Below are 26,492 nucleotides of genomic sequence, written 5' to 3' on the forward strand. Positions count from 1 at the left end.
AATACATTTATAAATGTACAGAGATTTATGTACAAGGATGTCCATTGTAGCATCGTTGAGAATAGCAAAAATTTGAAAACTGCCAGTATAGAAATTATTAAATTCAAATACAGGCATTCTAAAGAGACTGTAATGATGAAAAAGAACGAGGTAGATGTCTACAAGTTAAAATTGTCACGCGCTCACGTTGAGCAGACTGCTCTCGAATCAGGGCAGAAGCTCCCGTGTGCACATCTGTGTTTGCATGGATAGCACCAGGGGTCTAGAAGGCCAGCCACCAACCCAGGGATAGCATCAGCTCTGGGGATCAGGATGCGGGGGGCGGGGGGGTGGGGAGGGAGGACTTCTTGCTTTTTGTGCTTCCTGAATCATTTTAATTATTTCCAAAGAATATGTGTGATTTATCATTTTTAAAAAAAAGTAAATGGAGCTTGCTGTTTGTTTCCATAATGTTAATGGGGCATTCAGAAAGGCGTTGCTTAGAAATCCCAAATGTTAAAAACACATTTATAGACTTTTTTTTTTTTTTTTTAAAGATTTTATTTATTTATTTGAGAGAGAGAGAATGAGACACAGAGAGCATGAGAGGGAGGAGGGTCAGAGGGAGAAGCAGACTCCCTGCCGAGCAGGGAGCCCGACACAGGACTCGATCCCGGGACTCCAGGATCATGACCTGAGCCGAAGGCAGTCGCTTAACCAACTGAGCCACCCAGGCGCCCCCACATTTATAGACTTTTAAACTCAAGTTCAAATGAATACATTCATCGAGGCTTTATGTGGTAGGAAAATGGGAGAGACTGCGCCCTGTTCCCTCTGCACTGTTCCAGGCGTGTGGACTGCTCCCCGCAGCCAAATGTGGCTTCCTGGGTCGGCAGGGGCAGGGGGCAGGGGGCAGCTGCTGGCCTTGTGCGGCCCCACCATTCCCCTCGTCATTTTACTTCATTATCCTGTTCTCAGCATGGCCTAGAGTCAGCTTCTGATAAGGTGTTAGGTTTCACAGCAAATGGATGTGGTTTCTAAGTAATTTTTAATTCACGCCTTTAATTTTGTTCAGAGAGCATTCTAGAGAGTGTGGTAACCCAGTCTATTAGGAATACGAGAGGAATTCATTTTTTTAATTGTAATAATTTTTTTCTAATTATACAATCACTGTAGAAAAGATTAAAAAAACTCAGAATAACAATAATTCTATTTTGGTCTGTTTTTTTCTAGTATTATTTTCCTCTTTTTGTAAAATTGGGATCACACTGTTACATAATTTTTATCTTGCCTTTTTTTTAACTTAACATTGCATGTGAACACATAGGAGGCCATTTTGCAACAGAGCTGTTACATAATGAATTCTCACGGACAGCAGATAATTCCTTTATAATGGACAGTCCCCATGTCCTTCTTTTCTAAAGAAGGGTCTTTAGTTGTGCCTTTTATCTCACTTACATCCCCAGAAGTTTGAAGTGTTTAGATTTTGGTTTAGATTTTTATGAAAGTCACTATACTCCAGTGCATCCTCCCGATCCTTAAAATTTTTCCGTGGGACAAGGTCGGCGACAATCCACTACCGAACGTGAGCCTCACTTGTATGTTTTCTGCACTTTCACTGTACTTTGTAGGTTTCCACCTGGTGGTTTTCTTCTGACATCTGCCATTCTGTTGTAGGTTTTACCTCGGAGGACCAACCAGTGTGCGTGGGTTCAGCATGCACAGCGTTGGGCCGCAGAGTGAAGGTGAGTCTTTCCCTGTAAGACCGCCAAGACAAGATTAGGGTCACATCTCATTTGTGAAAGCACATACACTAGACCCTTGAACAGCGGAGTGGGGAGGAGGTTAGGGACACCTACCAGAAGCCTCATCAGTAACATAAACAATTTTACACCGATTTTGTAGGTTGTATGTATCATACTGTATTCTTATGATGAGGTGAGCTGGAGAAAAGAATATGTTCTTAAAAAAATCATGAGATTTTACAGATTTTTACAGTTTACAGAATTGTACTGATGGAAAATTGACGTGTAAGTGGGCTTGCCTGGTTCACAGTGTCCTGTTCAAGGGTAACTATGCTTGTTTCAATTACCACAATAATAGATGTTTGTATTTCACCGCCCCAGAATTAGCACCTAACACAGCGTTTATCACACAGCAGGCGCAGACAGATAGATACCTGTTGAGGGAACTGTAGAAAAATGAGAAAATGTATCTAAGCAAAAAATGCTCGGCACCGACCTGTGATCTCACTGCCCAGCGACAATATGTGGGAGCGTTTGTTGTTTAAGCAAGCACGCCTCCGTGCTCGCATTCGGTATGTTTACCTACTGTGTCCTAACCTGCTTCTCCCACTGCCCTCAGTAATGCAAGCGAAGAAGATTTTTCTAGGAATGAGTGCTTGATCATTTTTAACGACAGTTTATTTCATCTTCTTGACCTACTATAACTTGGCTAAATTAGTAGATTGGTTGTGAGAGCAGTTTTAGGTGTACAGAAAAGTTGGGCCGAGAGCACCCGAGTGTCCGTGGACACTGCCCTAGTGTTGTCGTCGATCGGCGTCAGCGAGGCGCGCTGATTGCAGTTGTGAGCCGGTATTGGGGCATTATTACAAACCGTATCCCGCAGTTCATGCTCGGGCTCCCTGTGTGCTCTGCGGTGCCGTGGGGTCTGGCATAGGCATGTGGCCCGGACCTACCGTTCCAGTGCCCTCCAGACTCCCTGCGCTCTGCCTCCCTCCCTCCCCCGAGCTCTGCCTGACAACCCCGCGCCGCGTCCTCTCTCCCTGGTCCTGCCCTTTCCAGAGTATCACATAGTCGGAACCCTACAGCATGCGCCCCTTTCAGCCTGGCCTCTGAGCAACACAGATGTAAGGTTCCTCCTTACGTGTCAGCACAATGGCTCATGTTTCTATATCGCTGAACGATATTCCATCATGTGACTGGCGCTGCTGTCTGCTTATCCATACACCTCCTAGGGAAGGACGTCTCGGTTGCGGACATCCAATTTTTGGCAGTCATGAGTAAAGCCGATATAAACATTCACGTGCAGGTTTTTGTTTGGACATAAAGTTTCAACTCATTTGGGGAATCGGCAATTAGAGCAGTTGCTGGATTGTCTGATAAAGTTGTATAATCTTTTAGGGGAGTGCCAGGCCGTCTTCCAAACTGGCCGTACCGTCGTGCATCCCTGCCGGCGGTGGATTGGAGAGGGAAACACTGTCGTTTTCCATGGCTGCGTATTTCATCTTGTTGCCGAAGTGGCATCTCTTTAAACCAAATGCCAAGTGTCAGCCATCTAGGCTTTCTTTTTTCTTATGATTAGAAAACAGTGTATCTGTGAATAACCTATTGAGTCTCTGTGCTCATCTCTAAATTTTACTTTATAATGTAACATTCTAGATGTAGAATCCCTAGATCAAAGGATTTTGAACATTTTGAAGCTTTATGTTGCTCTCTGGAAAGCCAGTTTCAGTCATTCCTGTTTCCTGGGTCACTCTCTGACACTTGACATTCTATCCGAGGCATTTCCACATGTTTCTAAAATCTTCAAAAACATCATTTAAATGTTTCCACACCATTCCATTATAAAATATTCTATCCTGATTTTCTGTTCTTTTAACATCTCTGTTGTCTCCATTTTTTATTACTCTAGATAATGACTACCCTGTGCATAAATTTTTTACATAATACATATTTCTTGTCACTTGTTTTTAGAGTACTTTATTAGTATGTCATTTTTTTTAAAGAGAAGTAACATATCAGGGATAGTTTTATTCTTTTTTCCTTGTAAGGAAGTATTATATAGTGACTGTATGGAAGTTTAGGAGTCTATCATGTGCCTGAAAATTAAAACACAATGATGTTCCAGTTAGTACCCTATTAGATAGGCCATCAGTAAGATACTATGGGCAGGAATGTAAATTGCATCACTTTTAGTGAAAGCAATTTAATAGTGTATATCAGGAGCCTAAGATATTGAGCACTAATAATAATAGCTCTAAACTGAAACCTAGAAACCCAAATGCCCATCGACATAGAATGGGCAAATAAGTAGTGGTATCTTCACACTGGGGACTGTTCTGTAGAGCAGGGTGAGCGAGTTAGAGCCGCTGGCTGAATATGGCATGAACGAGCCTCAGAAACGTGCAGGACCAGCAACAGCAAGGCCAGACCCAGAGGAGGTGTCCAGAGTGGCTCTGTCCATGTAACGCTTTGAGACGGGCTAGAACGATTTGTGCTGTTGGCCAGCAGGGGCGTGGTCAGCAAGGAGAGCAGAGTCTCTGGGGGGCTGCACGTGCCAGAGTCTCAGTCTGGGTGCTTGTCATACAGGTGTGTGTTCCCTGTAGGGAAATATACTGAGCAGTGTACTGAGGACGTGTACGTAGATGATACTGCAAGACAAGGTTTTAAATATTTGTGTGTTTAAGGAGACTCATGACAGACTAATGTCCGTCACAAGAAATGAGACACCAGCATGACAGTAGGCAGGATTAGGTAAGTGTGGTACCCATTTGACCATTCAGGCATCTAAATCACATTTCCAGGGGCGCCTGGTGGCTCAGTCGGTGAAGCGTCGGCCTTCGGCTCAGGTCATGATCCTGGGGTCCTGGGATCGAGCCCCACGTCAGGCTCCTTGCTCGCTGGGGAGCCTGCTTCTCCCTCTGCCTGCAGCTCCCCCTGCTTGTGCTCTCTCTCTGACAAATAAATAAATAAAATCTTTTAAAAAAACTTAAATCACATTTTCAAACAATAGAAAGTATTAGATGAAAGTGCTTAAAACATATTAAACTATTAAGCCAGCTTTTTTAAAGCAGGACTGAGGTATATATCTATGTATATATGTATGCGATGACTCAATTTTTTTTTTCTCAATTATTCATCACAGTTCACTGGATGAAAGGCACCAGGATGTTAGCTGATTATCTCTGAATAGGAAAAATTAAAGGATATTTTCCTTTTTTTCTATTTCCCTTTACTTATCAGATTTTCTACAATGAATGTATTACTTTTGTGACCAGAGTAAAATAATTATTTTATTTAATAAGGTTATTTAAGAGGTTTGTAATTACTGGGAAATGAAAAGCAAACACAGCTGACCTCCTGTTACTTGTCCATTTCTGTTCCCTCTAGAACTTTGCTACTAAAGCAGGGATTGATGAGATGGCTGGTCTTGAGGTGGACAAGCAGGTTATTCCTTGAGGTTAACCTTGGAGACAACTCACTTTTGTTATGATCCATCATTTTGTATTAAGGAATACTAAGACACTTTATAAATGGTGTTTTGCAACAAAGTATAAACATTCAGGGCTATTTTTATTCGTTTTCGTGTTGCTTTAATGTTATAGCTATTTGTAGTTAAAATGGAACGGATAGGAGCATTTTTTAGAAATAATGCATTTATGTACTCTCAGCAGATAGTCTTGAATTTTGGCAAAAAGTAACCTTGGGCAAAAACAGATAAACCCTAAGTGGCCATGAACTTTCAAAACCGAGTCTCTTCCCTGGACACAACGAGCTGGGACGCTGCTTCCTTCCCCGGTGGGCAGTAGACACCGTGTGTCTTTTGATTAATAGCATGCGCAGCCCTTCCAGAAACGGCAGAGGCCCATTCTGCATTCCGTCTCCTGTCTTGTGGCCTCGAAGTTGTTGCCGAGGAAGCCGTCTGACTTGCCAGGCAGCCGCGATCTGGTCATCTGCAGTCGTGGACAAGGCGACGCCCATGAGTTCAGTTGTTTTATTCCAGCCGTTGTACGGTTTGATAAATTTCTGATTTCATTCTTTTCTAAACTACACTAGCATTTTTTTTCCCCAGTTAAAGCTTATAAGATAAGCCAGGCAAAAAAGAAAGACTTCAAAGTGAGGCCAACACCGGGAGTTAGACGGGCCACCACTCAGAGCCTGAGTGCTGGGTGTTCTGCACGTGGCCCGTGTCTCACCTGTAGAGACTTCCACGTGATTCCTAATGCGTGCGTCTCTGTCTTCTTCTGTCCCTGTCCCCTGACTAGGCGACTACCTGGGTGGAGAGGCGTACTGGGCCGGCGGTCTGCACGTGTACACCCCACTGCCTTTCCGGCCAGGCCAGGGTGGCTTCGGGGAGCTCTTCAGAACACACTTCTTCCTCAACGCGGGGAACCTCTGCAACCTCAACTACGGTAAGGCCCGGGCTGCCTCGAGACCGTCAGGGCGCGGTTGCCCTTGTGTTTAAAGCACGGCACCCCCGTAGCTGCCTTTTGGTTAGATTATAGAGTCTTTACGTTTAGAGACTGGGCCTCACTTTAAAAAAATTCCTGCAGCGCCTGATAACGGTGCTCAGAGTAAAGTTGTTGAATGAAACACACATGAAAAAGCATCATCGAATGCTGTCTTGCGAAGATCTACTTATTCGTTCACTCAGCAAACATTTCTGGGGCACCTGCTCTCTGCTGGTCATTATGACCCCCAAGCTGAGTTGGGTTTGCCTCTCCTGCAAGGGGGCTCGGGGCCAGAGGAAACTCACGGCAGATGCATCCAGCCAGGGGGACGTGAAGAGGTGTCTGGAGCGCTTCACAGAAGACAAGCCGCTCAGCCTGAGGCGTAGAGCCGGGCTTCCTGGGTGGCCGGGTGCAGGGGAAATGCCCTTCTGGGCAGAGGGGACAGAATGGGCCAGGCGCGGAGAATGGCTTCTGGTGCAGTGAGTAGGAAGTCTACTCCCAAGCCCTCCTTTGATTTCGGTCCTAATCCCACTTCATGCATTCTCTTTGAATATCCAGGCCTGGCTATAAATGTCACCGAAGGCCACACAGCAAGGAGGAGGACCAGGGCTTGTGTGAGGACAGCTCTGTGAGGGGCTCCACACTGTTGGTCACGTCCTCTTCTCTCTCTGCAGGGGAGGGCCCCAAGGCTCATATCCGGAAGCTGGCCGAGTGCATCCGCTGGTCTTACGGTGCCGGCATCGTCCTCAGGCTTGGCAACATCGCCCGGCTGGAACTGAATTACTGTGTTCCCATGGGCGTGCAGAAGGGGGACAGGTAGGTGCTAGGGGTTCTTCCCCCAGTTATGTTGCGTCGTCCAGCAATTTTGTTTCATTGTGGACATGGTTAATCATTTTTGTCAGTGGCTTTTAAGAGTCAAGATTTGAGGAGAAATTCAATAGTTAGCAAAAGAATGAAAATAAATTTTCCTTCATTGGGTTTTTCTCTATCCAGTTTGGAGGAAAAATGTGACGTGTTCCCCCACCTCATTCTGTTTGCATTCACTGTTGCCAAGTAATGGGGGCCCCTTCACGGGTCTGGCTGGAGGAATTGAGGAGGCATTATTGATCTTGCTTGTTAAAAATGGAATGAGGTATTTCTGGTGAGTGACTTTGCAGACCAGGAACTCGAGTTGGAGGAGACAAGGCTTTGCTCCTGGCCACAGAGGACTCGTTCTCCGGAGCCTTCTCTTGGGAGCAGAGGAACCCGCCATCTTGGCCTTTCTCCACCAGTCCTCTTACTGAGCAAGATTTGCTAAATATTATGTGGATGGATATGGCATGAGGTCATTTACAGTTATAGAAATTCCATTTCTTGGTTTATATGGTATCCATTGTATACATTTTGAGAAATCCAGAAGTAGGGTCTTGGTCTGTATTAGGTGGGGCTGCTCTAACAAAATACCACAGACTGGGGGCCTAAACTACAGACATTTGTGTCTCACGGTCCTGGAGGCTCGAAGTCCAGGATCAGGGTCCTGGCCGGTTCTGTTCCTGGTGAGGGCTCTCTTCCTGGCTTGTGGACGGAACCCTTCTTTCTGTGTCTTCACGTGGCGAAGAGAGAGCAAGCTAGCTCTCTGATGTCTCTTCTTATAAGGACACCAACCCCACCGTGGGGACCCCACCTTCATAACGTCATCTCATCTAAACCTAATGAACCCCCAAAGGCCTCGCTCCCGAATACCATCTCACGGTTAGGGCTTTAACATATGAATTCTGGGGGGACACCAGCATTCTGCCCATAGCAGTGTCTATATTCTCTCTTGTTATTTTCACGCTAATGCACTCAGGACTCTGGGCTGTATTTTTTTCTTTTTGGCGTTCTGTCTACACTTACGTGGCCACCAAGTGCTGGTGCTGTCTGAGTCATAGCCCGAGTCTCCAGCGTGACGTTGGAGTTTGTCCTCGTTTAAGGAAAAACTGTACTGGTTTTCCTCCCACCGTCTTCTACTTCAGTGTGGTAGGTGGTGGTGCTTTTTACGGGGTAGCCGCTTTAGCAGGCTTTTAAGAAAGCACCAGTTCTTCGGTGCAGCTCGGGATCTGTCGTCCAGATCCCTACGGTTATCCAGTCACTAGCCTCTGCCCCTCAGTCTCTACCTGGGAGGCTGGTTCTGGCTGCGGGGCTGCCCTGGCCCCAGGGATGTCCACACCCCTGCAGCCAGCCCCTCCTCGGCTGGTACCTCACGTCCACCCCGTGCCTGTCCTGTCCTCCGCACACAGCCAGCGCTGGAAAGGGTTTGGTTGTGCAGGCTGGCTGTGCGGGAGCCCGGCTGTCCAGGCTTGGATCCCAGCTCAGCCACTCTGTGGCTTTGTGACCCAGGGCCAGTGACCTAACCTCTCTGGGTCTCAGTTTTCCTGCATAGAGAATGGGTGCTTGTGACCATGCCTGAATGAATTCATGCCCGTGAAGCACTGGGAACAGTGTCAGCGTTCTGTCAGTAAAGGTCGGTTCCTGCTCACGTTGTTGCTCCTGGAGGACTCACTGTGGCCCTTCTCACGTAGGAAGCAAAGCGTGTTCCCTTCGGAGACATTTTCCCTCCGCTTATGCATCAGCTGCCCCTGGCTGTTTGAGACGCGCCACAGATGGGATGTCGTTTGCTGGTTTCAGAGATAATGAAATGTGAAAACGGGCATTTTTCTCCTAGAGCGAGGTTTGCGCATTAGGTAACTTTTTAGCAGATCCCCACACATTTACAGTCTCGGGTCCGTGAGCGTAGTCCTGCAGGCTGCGTTCTGCAAAGCCGTGTTCCCACCGCAGGTGAGAATGTGGGTCTCCCTGGCTTAACGCCCAGGTGCTAATTGGGAGCACCGGAGGGGCAGGTGCCGGGCCCACACCAACACCAGGATGAAGTCAGATGTGGGTGCTGAAGCCCCCTGAGCCTGCGCTTCTCAAGTTGTCATGTGCCTCTGACTCCCCCGGGGACTCTGGTAAAGGCAGACACTCCCGGGTGTGGGGTGGCCCTGGGACGCCGCATTCCTGACGCCCTCCCTTGGTGAGGCTGATGCTTGTGGACCAATCACGCTCTGAGGGAGACCAACTCTGTGTCTCTTCTGAGAACAGTTATAACGTTTTGTGGAGGGAAGGCGATCATTGGCATTTATTGAACGCTTACCTTGTGTGAGACGCCCGGCTAAGCACTTGATGTGATTATGGAAGCCTCCCAGCAGCTCTGTGCAGGGGAGAGTGTTACCCTTTCACAGACAAGGACAGCAGCCTCGGCAGGGTCTGAGGTCACCTCAGCAGCAGGACCAGGCCTGCCTGAGGCCAAAGCTTGCACCTCTCCCTCTGCACCAAAACCACGTAAGCGCAGAGCCCGACACCAGCACCTCGCTCTTCTGAGGGAGACGTGGAGACGCGGTGCTCCTTTCCTCCCCACGCTGCTGTCTCTGCACCTCGAGTATTAACTGCAGAAAGGTAAAAATCATCTCCTCCTCGCTCATCTTCTTGGAAGGTCTTACTCAAACTTGAATTGTATACGCACCTTCCGATCTCAGAGATTGTATAGGTTCTTTCCATGATGATCGATCAGTTTGGATTAACTCTGTTAATATTAGTGCAAATTATGTAAGTAAATACATTCTAAATATTTTTTATTACAAAGAAAACCGGAAGTGAATGTGGCTTTTTAGCTGTATTGTCTGTCACCAAGTGACCATCACCCACCGAGAACTACTGCCCTCCCCCTCAGCTGGTTCGAGAGCGCAGCAGATATGGGCCCCCGGGGCCAGCCCTGCCCTGTGTCCCCTGCCCCCATGTGACTTGGGGCAAGTCCCTGGGGCTGTGGGCCTCCTGTCCTTCAGCTCAGCCCACCGGCTGTCCTCACCATGGTTGCAGTGTTGCTCGAGGCCACTGGATGTCGCTGTGCTCCGAGGATCCCTCACCCGCTCGGGAGCCCCGCGTCTTTTCCCCTATTCATAGAATCTTTACAGAGAATGCTTGCTTCCGTTCACCTTTCAGCTTTGCCTCTCTCTAAATTGGAAAAATCTGTTTCGAGATGAATTTCAAATGTGGTTTCTTCTAGAAGGAGGAAGCATGCTGTGCACACGGTATTTAAAGACCAGAACATAAGGAAGCTCCTCTGCTCCTCCAGTCAGGCGGCGGCTCTGCTCGGTGACCCCCGGTCGTGGTGCTTACAGCACGCGCGTTTTGTGCCCAGCGTCCCCTGCGCGGGCCAGCCTGGTTACCCTCGAATGTGAAACTTGCTTTTACTCTGTGTGCGGCTTTGTTTGAAGCTTCATCATCAAACTGGGAATTCTGTGAAGTTTGAGTGATGCTGTGAGAATTTGATCTTCATTTCTGAAATTAGGCAGTAGCAGGACAGAGGATTATGTGTGTGTGAATCAGTGGAGACCTCCCCCCACCTAAAGCAAACGCTCTCTAATTAGGATTTCAGACCTTTACACAAACAGAAATAGCTTTGAAATGTTGGCTAAATTTCGTACTGGAGGTGATTTACGGCAGGCACCGTTGTCTGAGACCTAACAGTGTTCTGTCGCTCCGGGCTCACTGAGGGCGGCCCCTGGACACGCAGGGATGAAGGAGGCGGGCTCCTGAGAGCTGCTCATCTCTAGGAAGGGGGAGATGAGAAAGAGGCTCATCTCGGGAGGGCGTGCGAGGGCTTCCTGGGGGAGGTGGTTTCTGGGCTGCAGCTTCTTGACTTGGAGGGCTGGGGACTTGCAGGAGAGGGCACTCCAGGGCACTCCAGGCCGCAGGGCAGCCGAGCCCAGGTGCCCAAGCCCAGAATGCCAGGGGCACATGGACTGTCATTCTGTAGGAGAAGGGAGGTTCGGGCAGGCACTTGGTCCCAGCCCCTCTCCTCTCCGGCCTTTTCACTTCGGGCACACGCCAAGGTCTTTGAGTTCTGGCCCTTATCTGCCTTATCCATGGCCGCGTTCCCCGGCCGGCACCTGCTGTTCCCGTGTGACTGCGGGGGGACGGTGCTCAGGGTCTGAGGGCTTAGTAGAGGGAGGGTGCCAGTGTGACCCTCATCGAAACCCCCGTGGTGGCCCTCATGGTGCTGAGTGGGGAGCAGTGGAGTGCTGGCAGGGGCCTCTAGGGTGCACACAGCCAGGCCTGCTGGGGGGAGGGGGTCCCGGGGAGACCCGGACGACCTGATTCTGGGGTGGCCACACGACAGAAGGTAGATGTTTCGGTGACGCTGCCTCAGTGGCATGGGCCTCGTGTCCCTGTGAGACACTGTTGTATAGTAGTAGGCGTCTTCTCCTCCCTGTGATCCTGCGGTCTCTGAACCCCAGCCTGTGCACGTGGCGCGGTTCGTCTACTTAGGATTTGAGCCAATGAGCCTTTGTCGGAATGCCGCTTGTTCCTGAATCACAGAAGCCAGGGCCTGACTGACATTTTGTCCCGTGGCTTATTTTCAGGCATTTTTCTCAGGAGTGAGTGCAGGCGTGGACCCCTGTTATGGACCCGATGGTGTAAAGGGAAGAAACAAATCATTTCGATTCGAACAGAACTTGGTCAAATGCAGCCCTGGCTTTGGTTGTAGGTCTTTGCCTTTCTAAGGACATTGGTGTGCTTTACCGTCGGTCCCCAAGGGCCTGCCACCGTCCCTTCTGGCTAGGGCACTCCTGCTAATGCCATTGGCCAGTGAGCACCTCAGTCCTGCAGGGGGTCCTAGGGATGGGGACAGTGGTCTGCCTCGAATCTCTTAATAGATCAGGGGTTTTGTTCCCTCATTCATAGGTTGGAAAAGAAAAATTTCCTGCTGGTTTTCATGTCGCTATAAACCCTGAGATTGGGCAAGAGCGCGGGTGTTATGACAATAAAATTATCAACTTTCCTCTGAATGTAGGAGCAATTCTTTCTTTCTTTCTTTCTTTTTTTTAACTTTTAATCTCTACACCCAGTGTGGGGCTTGAACTCACAACCCCAAGATCAAGATCGCGTGCTCCGCTGACCGAGCCTGCCAGGCACCCCTGAAGGAGCCATTCTTGTTGTCCAGTTTTTTCTGGAAATTGTCCACAACCTGCGAAGATGCTCTGTTCCGCAAATGCACTGTCAGCTGCTGTTTGGGATTCAGGATGCCATTTTTCTGTGAGGCTTAGGCCTCCTGGCGTTGATGTCCCCGGGCCAAGCCCCTCTGTCCCACGTCTAGCAGCCGTCCGGCCCTGGGCACAGCCTCCAGGTGGGCAGAGTTGCGCGGGCCAGCGTGGGAGTCTGCCCTCCACCTCCACTGTGGAATCAGCAGGACAGGTGCTGGCTGTGGCCCAGGGACTCTAATTTTGGGGGTGGCCAGGCTGTGGCCTAAGCCTTCGTGGGGACAGGAGCCTGTAGATGCTCTGGTGTTCGGGCCGAGGGGCCCGCTCTCCTCCTGCTGGGACTGGAGCCTTGCCACTCATCCTACTTGCTTGTCTGAACATGGGCTCGGTGGTCTGCCAGCAGCTCGAGGAGGAAAACCCACAGAATAAAACCTGTGGAGGGTCAGCTTGTCACCAGTACTGTAAGCAGCGTGACTTCTTTGCACCCTTCCTTTTCCTGGGTCAGGAGCAGGTTCTGAGAAGTGGCAGGGGGACCCTGTTGGGCTGCGGATGCTGCTGTGGTCATAAGCCTCTGGAACCCTTCCAGGGTCTGGGCTGGCCCAAGTTCTGCCGCCCTCCCTGCTCCCTTTCCATCCTCCTCATTTCTCCTGCTCCGTCTTCCAGCCCTCTGCACCCTCCCTGCTCTGCCTCCTCCCTCCTCCCTGCTTCCTCCTCCGTCCTCCCTGCTCCCTCCTCTTTCCTCCCTGCTTCCTCCTCTGTCCTCCCTGCTCCCTCCTCCTCTGTCCTCCCATCTCTACCTCCCATCGCCCCTGCTCTCTGTGCCTACCTGTCCTCCCCAACCCCACTGCGTGCTGTGCTTTGCCAGGTGCCTTCCACAGCCACCTCCGTTGCTTCCAGCCAGGATACCTCTCTTGTCACTCCTCTGCGCTGCACAGAAAGCCTTGCCTGGTAGCCTTAGAAATACACACAAAGCTATTTTTTTCCCCTCAGGGGTTTTATTCATAAGATTTCTCCCCTGGGTCCTTCTTTTCTTTTTGCTGCTTAGGACAGAATTGGATGACCGCAAAGGAGGTGGGGAGGGAGCAGTAAAGGGGGATCTGTGTCCCCACGTGTTACCGTGGTTTTTTTTTTTTTTTTTTAAGATTTTATTTATTTGACAGAGAAACACAGCAAGAGAGGGAACACAAGCAGGGGGAGTGGGAGAGGGAAAAGCAGGCTTCCCGCTGGGCAGGGAGCCTGATGCAGGGCTCGATCCCAGGACCCTGGGATCATGACCTGAGCGGAAGGCAGACGCTTAACGACTGAGCCACCCAGGCGCCCCTGTTACCGCGTTTTTATCCTCCCAAGGCTGGTTCTTAAGCCAGCAAGGGAGGAAGGCGCAGGGCTCAGGAGCAGAGCCGTGGCAGGAGAGGAGGGTGGAGTCGGGGCGCCCCCCAGAGTGGCCGAGTTGTTCCCCACCCCCCACCATGGCTTGTGCTGGAGACATGAAGAGAGGTGCTGGGTATGGTCTTGTGATGACAGGGGGTGAGCACTGACTGTCTGCCCTTTACTTTTTTAGGACTTGTGATGGTGTCCAGTTTGGAGCCGGGATCAGGTTCCTGTAGCTGACACACGTGCTCTGGAGCCTGTGGGAGGAGCCCTGGGACTCAGGGCCACGCACCTTCTTGCCGAGTAAACGCGCCGTTCTGTGCGGTCCTCGTGGGAAACCACGTCAATAAATTTTAAAGACAAATACTCAGAGGCATCGTGGATATGATTTGCTTTCCCCCCGCTCTGTGTACGACGCTGGCTTTTCCAGAGGACCGTGTGGAAGGGGCGGGACATTTACAGGTGCCCCATGTTCTTCCATGTGGACCGGCGAGCCGGAAGGTCCCATCACACGGTGCCCTGATTGCTTTTCCTCCCAGCCTCCTGGAGCCTCTGCGTCTGGTTCCCGTGCACCGGAAGTACTCGGCAGAGCCCCAGGGGAGGCCCGGGCGCTGGTGGAGGGCGCGGTCTCTGGCGATGCCGCGGGGGGACCCCGCTGGTGGGTGCCACAGCCACAGTTCCGGGGGTTGGAGCCCTTTAAATGCACGTGGGTGGCGTGGAAGGAACATGTGGCACATTGGGGACACTGAGGCAGAGAGGAAAAATGTGTTCTTTAGAGGTAATAGCATTAATGAGATGAGTATACTAGCTGCCTGAAGCTACTCTAACAAATTACCACAAACCTAGAGCTTAGAACAACAGAAAACAACCATCTTGTGGCCTGGAGGTCAGAAGTCCTGATGGGCCTCACCGAAATCAGTGTCAGCACCACTGTGTTCCTTCTGGAAGCTCCAGGGGAGAGTCCGTTTCCTGGCCTTACGGCTTCTAGGGGCACCTGCGTTCCGTGGCTCACAGTCCCATCCTGTGTTTTCCCGTCATTTGCCCGTCTCTCTCTCTGCTTCTTGCCTCCCCGGTGCTTTCTCAGACCCTCGTGAGTACACTGGGCGCTCCTGGACAGCCCCGCTACTCTATTTTAAGATCAGCAACCTCGGGTCTGTCTGTGACCTTAATTCCCCCTTGTCATGTTATGTGATGGTCACAGGTTCCAGGAATTAGAACACAGACATCTTAGGGGGGCTGTTACTCTCCTGCACATAACCTCGTATCTCTCAAAAGTAATATTTTCAGGATATACTTAATTAGTCACGTGAAAAAAATTTTTTTTGTAAGTTAAACCTCCTTTGAGGGGCGCCTGGGTGGCTCATACGGTTAAGCATCTGCCTTCGGCTCGGGTCATGATCCCAGGGTCCTGGGATCAAGCCCCACATCGGGCTCCTGGCTCAGCGGGGAGCCTGCTTCTCCCTCTGCCTCTCCCCGTGCTCGTGCTCTCTCTCTCTCTCTCTGTATCTCTGTGTCTCGAATGAATAAGTAAAATCTTAAAAAAAAATAAAAATAAACCTCCTTTGAATTCTTCCTGTAGGAATGTCCAGGGCTGCGGATGGTGCCCAGTGGCATTTTACTACTGGATTTTTCCCTCTCCTAGCTGGGCCTGAGTTCCTGTCACTTGCAGTCCTCCCTGTAACTTGTTTACATCTTTGCCAAGTGAGCTTGGGTTTGGGAGCAGCTTGAGACCAAGGCCCCCTGTCATCCTGGGGCCAAGCTCTCGGCCCCTCCAGGGACTATCTTGCCCCCATTGTCTGTGTGAACTACGGGGATTTTGCAGATAATTTGTAAGAAGCAGCACAGTTTTACCTTTCCGATTAGTTGGGAATGTGGGGAAATAGGCTTTCTCCTCTGAACTGTTTTATTGTTTACAGTCTCACGTTTATGCCTTTGGCAAAATAAGAGGCCCATGTTACAACACTGTCATGTTCAGACTGTAAATTAAGAACAGTAAAACCTGAATAATTCTCTCAGACACTGTGACCTTTGAGAATTCATGTACCGTGCCAGTGGGGAGCCTGAAGAAGTCGTTTCTGAAAGGGCGCATGTCTCATCCAGCGCCGCCCGGGTCGCTGGTAGCAGCCCCTTCATTAAAGGGCGCCAGGCCCAGCGGAGTCCGGCGCCCCCCGGGCGGGGGTCGTTTGCACAGGCTGCCCCTCCGCAAGGGGGAATGAAAACAGCGGAGGCTCTGGGTGAAAATGAGAAGTCTGTCCACTCCCAGGTGGGATTAGGTGGGCAGACGAGAGCATGGAGCCAGAAGCACTTCGCAGAGTGCTTCCCGTGAGAGACCAGAAACCAGGCGAGTTTCGTTGTGGGAATTTTTCATAGCTGCAGCTTGAGGGCATCCGCGATGGTGGAAAAGAAACCCGGAAAGCTAACAAACCCCTCCACAGAGTAGCGCCCTGCCTCAGGGAACCTTTGCATCCTCGTGTAAATCCCTGCATGTTCGGGCCTGGAACCGAGTTGGACGTGTGTTTCATTCACCTCTGCATTGAATGCAGCGAATTCAATTCGCGAAGCCCGCTTCCCCATTAGGACCGAGACCGCCGCTGCTTCCCCTGCTGGAAGCCTGCTGGGCCGGTCAGCTTCCATTTGTAACGAGGAGACTGACCTCAGGGAGCCTGCTTTTCACGGGAGACAAAGCCGTCGTGACAGATCGCGTCCTCCGTTACCGTGAACTTGTGGTCTCTGTGCGCACAGCCAATGACCTTTCCCCGCAGCTTCCTGGGCAGCGTGCTCAGCGGGCAGGCCGAGCGGCTCGCCGGGGGCCCGCCAGGTCTGCGGCCTGACGACCCAGCCGGGGAGCAGGCTGCCCTACCAAGCGGTAGCGTTCCGGGGCCAGAGGACAGCCCGGCAGGCCGCACCGAGGAGCATCTGCCCCCGGCACATCGGGTCACATTTCCCCTTTGCCGCTTCCTGCAGAGGCCCTGCCTTCCTCACACATGCGTCTCCTTCAGCTAAGAATTCTTAGTTTGTGGGTTTGCTTTTTTTTTTTAAACCATACTAACTCACCTTTGGGACAGTTAGATGTGCTCAAGTACACCGTACGTTTAAAGGTCCCCAGAGAAGAGAGGATTCCTGAGTCCAGAAAACAAGAACCAGAGAGCTGCACTTCATTTTATTTTGATACTTATTTTTTTTTAAGTAGGCTCCACACCCATCGTGGGGCCAAGATGGAGAGTTGTGTGCTCCACCCGCTGAGCCAGCCAGGTGCCCCAGCCGAGCTGCATTTTAAGTGAAGTGTTTAAGATCAGGCAACTGTTCTCAAAATTCACATCTCTAGTGTCTCTTAAAAAACCGGGTCTATGAACGAGAGGCTGTCACTCCCAGGGCAGCGGAAGGCTGGAGCAGGGCAGTGGCCTTCAGCCTGCATCTGGACCCCCTCCCTGCCGGTGCGGGCCTTCTCCCTCTCTCTCTGCGCTTCCTGCCTGTGGCCCATCAGGAGGGGAAGGAGGCCCGGGGAGGACGCAAGTCTTCTGGGGGCAACTGTCAGGGTGGGTGAACAGTGAGCCCCGAGTCAGGAGCCTGGTTCTAGCTCTGCGGGCAGCTCCCCAAATCCCCTTCTGTCCTCTGGGCCTCGGGTTGCATTCCGTCAAGGAGAGGATTTGGGTTGGTCACCTCTCAGCGACGGATTGCACAGTCCTAGCCGGCTGCCTGCCGCCGGTGGGTTTTCTGAGGCCTTCTGCCCCCCAAAGTAAGTGAGCATTCGGTACAAGGAGTGGACAGCAGGCACTCGGCTGCCATTCAGCTCTGCCGCTAGCCAGATACGGCTTTTTTGGTGCCAGCGTCATAACTCCCAGAAATCTCTAAAACCATCAGTTGCTGTTCGCGAGTGGGAACGCGGCCGACGATCTCCATCATGTAACCACTGAAAGCTTGTTCATGGCATCCAAAATGGGAGCCCTGGGAACGATAGATAAATTCCTTTGCCTTCTTTTTTTTTGCACTGATCTTACCGGATGATTGTTAAGTCTAACAGCAGTTCTCAAACTTTTTGGTCTCAGGACCCCTTCACACTGTCAAAAATTGTGGAGGAGCCCCAAAGAGATTTTGTTTATGTGGGTTCATACTAATACCACACGGAGTATGGAAACTCAGAATTTTATTTTATTTTATTTATTTATTTTTTTTAAGATTTTATTTACTTATTTGACAGATAGAGACACAGCGAGATAGGGAACACAAGCAGGGGGAGTGGGAGAGGGAGAAGCAGGCTTCCCGCTGAGCAGGGAGCCCGATGTGGGGCTCGATCCCAGGACCCTGGGACCATGACCTGAGCCTGATGAGATGCTTAATGACTGAGCCACCCAGGCGCCCCAGAATTTTATTTTTTTAAAGATTTATTTATGTATTTTAGAGAGAGAGTACGCTTTCAAGCAGGGGGAGAGGGGAGAGAGAATCTCAATCAGAATCCCCCCTGAGCTTTGTGCAGGACACAGGGTTCAATCCCAGGACCCCAGGATCATGACCTAAGCCGAAGTCAAGAGTCAGATGCTCAACGAACAGAGCCGCCCAGGCGCCCCTGGAAATTGAGAATTTAAAAAATATATTATTTCATTTAAAAATAACAAGTGAGTGCCTGGGTGGCTCAGTCAGTTGAGCACCCGACTCTTGATCTCAGCTCAGGTCTTGATCTCAGGGTCATGAGTTCAAACCCCATTTTGGGCTCCATGCTGGGTGTGGAGCCCACTTAAAAAAAATAAATAAAAATAAAATAAAAAATAAATAAAAATAACAAACGTATTACTTGCTAATATAAATAATGCTTTATGAAAAATGTATTTCCCAAAGAAATTTGGTGAGAAGAGTGGCATTGTTTAACAATGTTGCAAATCTCTTGAATATCTGTTTTCAAAAACATGGATGCTCACACCAATGTCTGCATTCAATGTGTTGTGGGTGAGGTCGTCGGAAGGCTCTGAAGGGAATCCATCCTCATGCAGGTAGTTATTTGGAAAAGAGGATGGTATTTTAATAGCCTTTTCAGGTGACTGTGACTATTCTTTGCCATTTCACCAAAACTCAGCAAGTGACAGTTTTTTACAGATTAGTTGCAATTTGGAAGCAAACCACCTCAGTGACTTTTCATGCTCAGATACACTAAATCACTAGTTCACCCGACACTGTGACTGGATCTTTTTTACCCAGGCATGATTTTGTAACGTCATGCCCTGCTCCTCTGGGAAATACTGGTTCACCAAGTTACGCAAATCTTCCAAATACTGACCCATGTCATGATCGTGTGAAATAACGATTTATAATTTACTAATGTCACCACTGATTTCCTCAAAAAAAAACCCCTTAAGTACTGTGAAGCTGCCAAGCCCGTGGTGGTGGATACAAGTTTCCCCAAATGCTAGTTTTCGCATGGAAGCTCACATTTTATCATCGACAGCAAACAACGGTCAGTTGCTTTCCTGGAAGCCCACTTCATTCATTTTCAAGGAAATGTCTACCAAATACCCAAGTCCGAATCACCCGTTGGTCCGTCGCTCCTTGAAGTCAAAATGATCGATGCTCCATGAAGAGAGCGGCTGGTTCTGCCCGAGCCCCGACCACGTCGTGTGTTCTCCGAGCAGACGTGCCCCCGTGTGCAAGCTCCCTGCGCGCTCCCGTGTCGTCACGCAGAACGTTAAAGGGTCTGAGCTCTAAGGGAATCGGTCGTTTCTGCTTCACTGAGGCCACTGTTCAGCCAGCCTAGCATCTGCGCTTTGCTGGGCACAGTGACCGCTAGGAGGCGCGCTGCTCGGCCACCCGCGCTTTCCTACAGCATTAGCACCAGGAGCGCCGATGCCACCGTGAGCCGACTCTCAGTAACATCTTGGTCGCACAAAAATCCTTTTGACCTCACAAACCTTGAGGGGACCGCCAGGGGCCCGTGGGCCACACGCCGAGAACCGCTGATCTCTCATCATCCGAAGCCCATGATTTCAGGCTTCGGGGTCCTCCCCAGATAGCGTGGTGGCGTCTGCTCTAGCCTAATGCTGGGGACGCCAGGAACGTGACAGCCTCCAAATGGACCTGAAGAGGAGGGACAAGCTGGGAATGACAAACCCTCTTAGGATCAGATAGAATCATACTCACCTCCCTGCCCTCAGATTGCTCTTGTGGTGGAAACTGTGTGTAGCAGGAAATGGATGTGAGGGGCCCGGCACACTGTCGGAGCTAAAGGCTGTAGCTGGGGTTGGGTTGGGGGTGGAGTGGGTATGGGAGGGGGCTGGGGCACCGGGGGGGGAGGGGAGGCAGGTGCACCATATGCACACAGTGCAGGTGGGCTCTGCCTTGGACTGTAGATGTGATCCAGAGGACGGTGTGAGCAGGGCGAAAGTGGAGTCATTTCTGCTTTGGTATTAACCTGAAGTGCCGTAAAGAGAAAACGTAATAGTATAAATTTGGAATGAAATGAACACATCTTACATCCGCACTTGGAGGTTCCAGTTTGAGAAGTGAGCTGTGGGGAGCTGCCTCAGCACTGCTCTCCTGGGGTCAAGCCAGCTGTCCCGGCTTTACAAATGAACGATGCTTTGCTAGAGGGGGGCTAACGGTCGTCTCGGACATCTTGGCCCCATGCCTGAGTTGTGACTTTCTACGTGGCGTTTTTGTGACAAGTAAATTACTGGATTCCTTTGCCAAATCATTAGATAACTTTAAGAACAAAGAACGTTCAGGCAGAAGGAGATTCAGCATTATCTGGCTGGGAAAATAAATAGTAATCATTTTTGAAACGAAAGCACATTCTATGACTTTGGACAAGCTGAAAATTACAGCCTCTCTGACCGGTTTTTAGTTTTTTTTTTTTCTTCCCCTTTTCAATCAATTAGTTTCTAATGGAGAAGCATTTCCTACATTTATCACTAGATAGATGTGCTGGTCAATTAAAGTAACTCTGACTTGGGATGGTTGCGATAATAGCAAGCCCGCATCCATCCATCACTGTGCAATAGAAGGTGACCTCCCTGTATGGAGTCAGAGACCCAGACACAACCGCTTCGATCTTATTATCATACCCAGAAATTACTGCTCATCGAAGTGTAATTTCCCTGAAATACTAAGCAGACAGAGCCACTGCTAGAAATATTAGAACATAATGAAGAGACCGTGGTATGGCCTTGACATTGAACATAGAGGGATGAAAATTGACATGCTGTCCTCTCCGGGAAGAGATGCTGGAGTCAAGGGGGCTGGAATTTCCTGAGAGGTTACCGTGGCCGGTAAAGGTTAAATATGATTCATCCCTAAGCTTTAATCCAGATGTTTGCTAACTGGGCACCCACAGGAACCAGCTGGAGCTGCCCCGCCAGCAAGAGTCACCCCAGTCTGCCCTGCCTTCCCACCCCCACAGCCTCAGTGCTGCCCCAGGGCCTGGGTGCCTCTCTGTCTGAACACAGCCTCCCCCAGCTTCTCCGGGCTCGGGCTGGAAGAGCAGGGCTTAGGAGTCGGAGCCGCCTGGAATCCTCACTCCCGTCGCTCCTGTTGTTCCCTTACTCACACATTGAGCACGCGGTTGCGAGGGCTGGACCGGGTGCGGGGCGCGGCTCAGGTGCCTCCAATCCGAGAGAAACCCCTCCCGACACGAGGTCCTTCCCAGCCCTCAGCGTCTGGAAAGGGGCTTCTCTCTTTGTATGTCATTCTCTTGTCAGAGAGCAGAAGTAAATAAGCCCCTCCCTTTTCTGGGCCCCAGTAACCAAAAAACCAAAAAACACAATCAAACTAAATATTGCCACGGGCGTCTCTATCTGTCCCGGAGCGGCAGAGCCAAAGGCTCAGGAGGGGGCGAATGCATCCCGTGGCTGAGACGCCCCCTGCCGGCCGCGGGCGCCGGGCAAAGGCGCAGCCCTTAGGTTTGGGGCAGGAAGCTGCAGGGGTGACCCTCTCGACCTTGCTGTGCGTGGCAGCTCCTCAGGGCTCCCCTCGTTTCCCCTTGCTGAGCTGGCACTGCCCTGTCTCCTGACTAAGCCAGAACGGGCAAAAGGATTAAGCATTCTGAAATGAATTTTAAGGAGAATGAGGAACCATTGGCCCAAAAGGATTCTAAAAATAGATGATTGATTTGAAAAGGATCTTAGGGGTGCTGGATCTTATAACACATCCCCCAACTGACCTCCTTATGAGCTTTGAAAATTCCGAAAATCTTCATTTTGCAATAAAGGTGGAAAAAACACAACAGCTCTTTAAAAATCAATGGTGGTATTTTTTTAAAATAAACTTTCCATTTTACAGTTTTCGATCTATAGAAGAATGTGGAAGACCATGCAGAGTTCCCACATACCCCACACTCAGCTTCTATTATTAACATCTTCCGTTAGTCTGAGTACATTTGCTACAAGTAAGGAACCGATTAATTAATTAATTAATATATTATTTTTAACTAAAATCTCTACTCAGATTTCCTTAGTTTCTACCTCACGTCCTTTTCTGGCCCAGGACCCCATCCAGGATCCCCGGTTACACTGAGTCATCCTGTCTCCTTCGGCCCCTCCTGGCTGTGACAGTTTCCCAGACTTGCCTTGCTTTGACCACCCTGACATTTTCGAGGAGTGCCGGGCAGGCATTTTGTAGACTGGGGAGGAAGACCACAGAGGTCAAGTCCCCTTCCCATCCTATATCCGGGTACATGACCCCGGCAGGATCCACCACTGTGATGTTGACCGCCATCACCTGGCTGAGGTGTGTCTGTCAGGCAGGCTTCCCAAAGATTACTTTAAAAGGAAAACTTGGGTAAAACAGGGAAGGTGTGTATTGTCTGGTGATTGAAGTCTCCTACTGTCGTGATGTTCATCCTGAGATCGACCCGCGAAAATCGAGAGCTTGCATTCTTCACGAAGGGAACGGAAATGCAAGGTAGCCTGGAGAACAGTGGCGTCTGTTGGAACGGCGAACAGATCTAAGAGGGCCATGAAACTCGGGGATGCACGGGACCCTTTCATCAACGTGGCCTCCAGATCGGACAGCTCGCAAACAGGGCTGCTGGCGCCTGTGGAAGCCTGGACGATTCTGGAAGGCCGCAGCAATGGGAGCGGGGAGTCGGGAGACAAGACCTTGGGGGCCTGGGGCACCAGGCCAAGCAGGGATGAAGGCGGGGAGGGCGGTTATGAGACTGGGTTTTATTGGGTACGAGATCTTACCAGGTGAGAGACGGCGGGGCGCGAACTCAGGCTTTCTGGGGTGGCGAGAGATGTGGAGGAGGCAGAGTTGACAGGCTCCGGGCAGGGTCGTGGGTCTGGGGACAGAAGCCCCTGGTGACCCCCTCATCCCTGCCCGGGGGCTGGGTGAATTCACTAAGGATGGCAGGCCCCCGAGCCGTCCTCCAAACGAGTGCGGTCTCCCTCGGGCACCGCTCTGCCCCCTCTGGGCTGGGTTAGAAATGCAGAGTCTCGGGCCCAGCCCCGCCCTCCTCCGCCAGGCCCTGCCCTTCCGAAACATCCCAGCGGAACCGCAGAGAAGCACCAGGAGGTTTGACCCGCCAGCGCTCTGCTCTGAGACTAGAAACCGACTCCCCACACACACAGGCGCTGGCGTGCCCCCTTGCCCCCCGCGGCAGAGGACCCCCGGAATGGGGCTGGTGACAGCGAAGCTTTGTTCCTGCTATTTCCATACCACACAGTCCTCTCCTGTGTCCTTCATCATTGAACCTGTCACTGGGGCTGAGTGTATGAGGAGGGGCCTTAATTTGCACCGATCAATAAAAGCTCTTCTGCACGCGAGCAGATGTCCCTGTCACCCCAGGTGGCCGAACCCGCTGTCATCGATCATTTGCCTTACTTTCACTCATTCATTCATTCATTCAGCGAACACTGAGCTCCTGGTGTGTGCAAGGCTCCAATGTGAGCTGCAGAGGCAGAGATGATGTTACCCGTGGGTGGGGGGGCGGCGGGGGGCACAGACGAGTCAGCGGGGAGAAGGCCCCCATGGGTCAGCTGCAGGCGACTTTGCCTAAGTGAGGGTCGTTCTCCCCAGGGTTGCTCTGCGGGTTAGCACCACCCCCGCAGGCCCTCTTTCTGTGGCCTTCCCCACCTCCATCCTTCTCCCCCGGATTCTGGTCGCCGGGGCACCCACCTTCTGTTCTTTGCCAAGGGCCAGCCCTCCAGTGAAGCCTCTGCTGCCCCCCGGGGACTGTAACTCCCTGTTCTTCTATCCTTGCCAGCTCCATTTATCCGTCTCACTTTCCTGTCACCTCCCTCCGTAGGAAAGCCTTAGTCTCACCCACACCCCAATGCCCTCCTTTTCAGTGTCTTAAATTACCTTTACTTTCAGGGCTTGATTTCCTTTGGGTCTTAGGCACAGGATTTAAAAAAAAAGGTGGCGAAGTATACATAAGCTACAACCTACAATTGCAACCATTTTAAAGTGTGCAGTTCAGTGGCCTTGAATCCATCCAGAGCGTTGTGCACCTGTCACCACCAGCCGTCCCCAGGACTCTCCATCCTCCAAAACGAAACTCTGCTCCTGCTAAACTCTTGGTCCCCAGCCCCCCTCCCGCAGCCCCTGGTGACCACCGTTCTACCTTTCACCTCTACGATGGTGAGTCCTCTGGGGACTCCATGGGAGTGGACTCACTCAGGGTTTGTCCTTTTGTGTCAGGCTCATTTCACGGACCATGATGTCCTCGGGGTTCGTCTGTGTTGTGGCGCGTGTCAGCATCTCAGGTGTATACGCCTGGATCGACCACACTGTTTATCCGATCATCTGCCAATGGGTAGTTGGGTTGTTTTCACCTTCAGAGACAGGCTCCTGGGACTCATCAGTTATTCACTGAATATCTACTATGGGCGATGCTTCTAGAGCAGACATCCTCGTTTTGCATTTTTCTTTCGGATTACACGAAAACCACAATGTTCACTTGTTGAAAAGTGTTTGCACGGGATGGACTCTGTACCTCATGAACCCCGAGTTCAAGGGGCCGCACCCTGCTGCCCACCTGGTGCTTCTGAGAAAGATATTAAGCTCCATATTTTAATAGCTCCTTATACTAAACATTTAAATAGCACTAGGGGCTGAATCGTCTTTTCAAGCCTTGCGTTTTCCCGATTTCCCTAAATTTGATATTTTGACAGTCTTAAGATCATTTGCCACACAGAGTGGAGCTTCACGTTTTAACACGCTCCTGATTCAAGAGCGTAATTTGCTCACAGCTGCTCAGCCCCCGATCGCTATCGGCAACGAACCGCAGTAGGTGTGGCAGGTGCATAATCCAGGAACACACTTGACCCTACGCGCTGAGAGCTTGAACGAATCACTGGTAAATGGCACTGTTGTGAACGGATGCTCGTGCTTTGCCTGAGTACCCACTTTCTCAATCAAGACGTGTTCTAATTAGTCCTCAAATCAGTTCTCTTCGCTCTACGTAAACATCAGTTTGTTGTCTTTTGTACTGATGGATAGAAAAGCAAAGTTCCCATCAGTCCTTTCCCCTTGACAGAGTATTTGGGGATTAAAAGGTGGGCTTCCAAACAGGTTTATATATACCTAAAATGCATGCATGTCTACACAGATGTATATAAAACGTACACACACGTATGTGGGTTTTACATATGCTGATTTGATTCCCTTGCCATTAGAATGTAAGCTTCACCAGGCAGGTGATTGTGTCGTTTGCGGAGTGTTGCAAGGCCTGGAATCCTGCTTTTCCTCTTAACGCCACACCGCGGACGTGCACACACAACAGGAAGACAGCTCCACCCTGTTCGTACAATGTTGAGTGCATCTGGACTCCGCTATGATTTACATAATCGCAGATGCACATTTAGGTGGTTCCCGTTTTCCAAAAAGACAAGCCATGTTGTAGTGTACTTCTACCTTATATAATAGTACAGACAGTTTTACAGAATAAGATACATAAGAAGTGGGATTGTTACCAACCCACTCTTGGAAGTGCTGTGGTAATAATGCATTTCGAACACGAGGAGAGATTTTGTAGACTTACTTCCTTGGAGTTTGAAACAACAGGATCTGAATCCCGGTCAGCCTCTAAACACTGATTTTTAGTCGTCCCGTCATTGTTACCGCTGCTAGGGCTTTCTGGCAAAAACGTGCCGTAAAGCGAGATTCAGTTTTCGCAGTCTGCTCCCAAATCTGGCCCAATGCCTGTCTTTGTAAGGCCTGTGGGAGAAGAATGGGTTTACATTTCAAATGTTTTGAAAAAAAGATCAAAAGAGGACTACTTTGTGACCGGTGAAAATAATATGAAATGTAAATTTCTGTGCACAGAAATAAAGTTTTACTGGAACACAGCCCCACTCATCTGCAGGTATATTGTCTGTGGCCGCTTTCAGGCTACAACACGAGAGCTGAGGAGTTGTGACAGGCCGTATGGCCCGCAAAGTTGAACATATCCACTGGCCAGCCTCTCACAGACCCCTGCCCGACACCACCGTCTTTCCCGGCTCCAGTGATGCTCTCATGATGGACTGTGGTGGCCGCGTCTGCTCCATCCAGCAGCCTGGAGAAGGCTCGCTGCACCAAAGTACCCCACCCTCCATTGTCCTCCCCACCACCCAAAGCACAGCTCTCATTCCCTCACTGCTCCCAAGTTGGGTGGGAGGAGAAAAGCAAAGCCTTTTATTGTGCAGGCAGGTGATACATATACATGGCAAATGAATAGTGAAAGAAATTCAGACTAAGGTGTGAATGTCTAACAGGCCTGGCCTCTGTTCTCCCAGCCATATAAAAAGTAATAGCATTTTTCAAGGAGCTTGCCCTCTAAAAGCTTGCGGCAAGTTTTGAGGGCATAATCTTTTAGAGGGCTTCACCGATTCTCCATGGAAGGAATCAATAACTTGGTGCCAACCTCTCACCCGTTCCTCATCTATGAAACATTTTCAGGAACAAAGAGCACATGTAGTTTAAGCTGCCATAGTACTATGCAAACTGAC

The 26,492-nt window shown here is 50.4% G+C and overlaps 1 protein-coding gene across 1 annotated transcript in view; it reads left to right on the forward strand.

Annotated features, from left to right (window-relative positions):
* Window positions 1-13,944, forward strand: part of SAMM50 (SAMM50 sorting and assembly machinery component) — a 34,644-nt gene extending 20,700 nt beyond the window's left edge. The window contains exons 12-15 of the mRNA XM_036084054.2: window positions 1,657-1,724; window positions 5,987-6,133; window positions 6,847-6,988; window positions 13,769-13,944. Coding sequence (XP_035939947.1) covers window positions 1,657-1,724; window positions 5,987-6,133; window positions 6,847-6,988; window positions 13,769-13,814 — 403 coding nt within the window. The 3' untranslated portion in view covers window positions 13,815-13,944. The remainder of the gene's footprint in view (window positions 1-1,656; window positions 1,725-5,986; window positions 6,134-6,846; window positions 6,989-13,768) is intronic.
* Window positions 13,945-26,492: the final 12,548 nt, after the last annotated feature.

The sequence above is a fragment of the Halichoerus grypus genome, chromosome 6, assembly GCF_964656455.1.
Source record: "Halichoerus grypus chromosome 6, mHalGry1.hap1.1, whole genome shotgun sequence".
Taxonomy (NCBI): Eukaryota; Metazoa; Chordata; class Mammalia; order Carnivora; family Phocidae; genus Halichoerus; species Halichoerus grypus.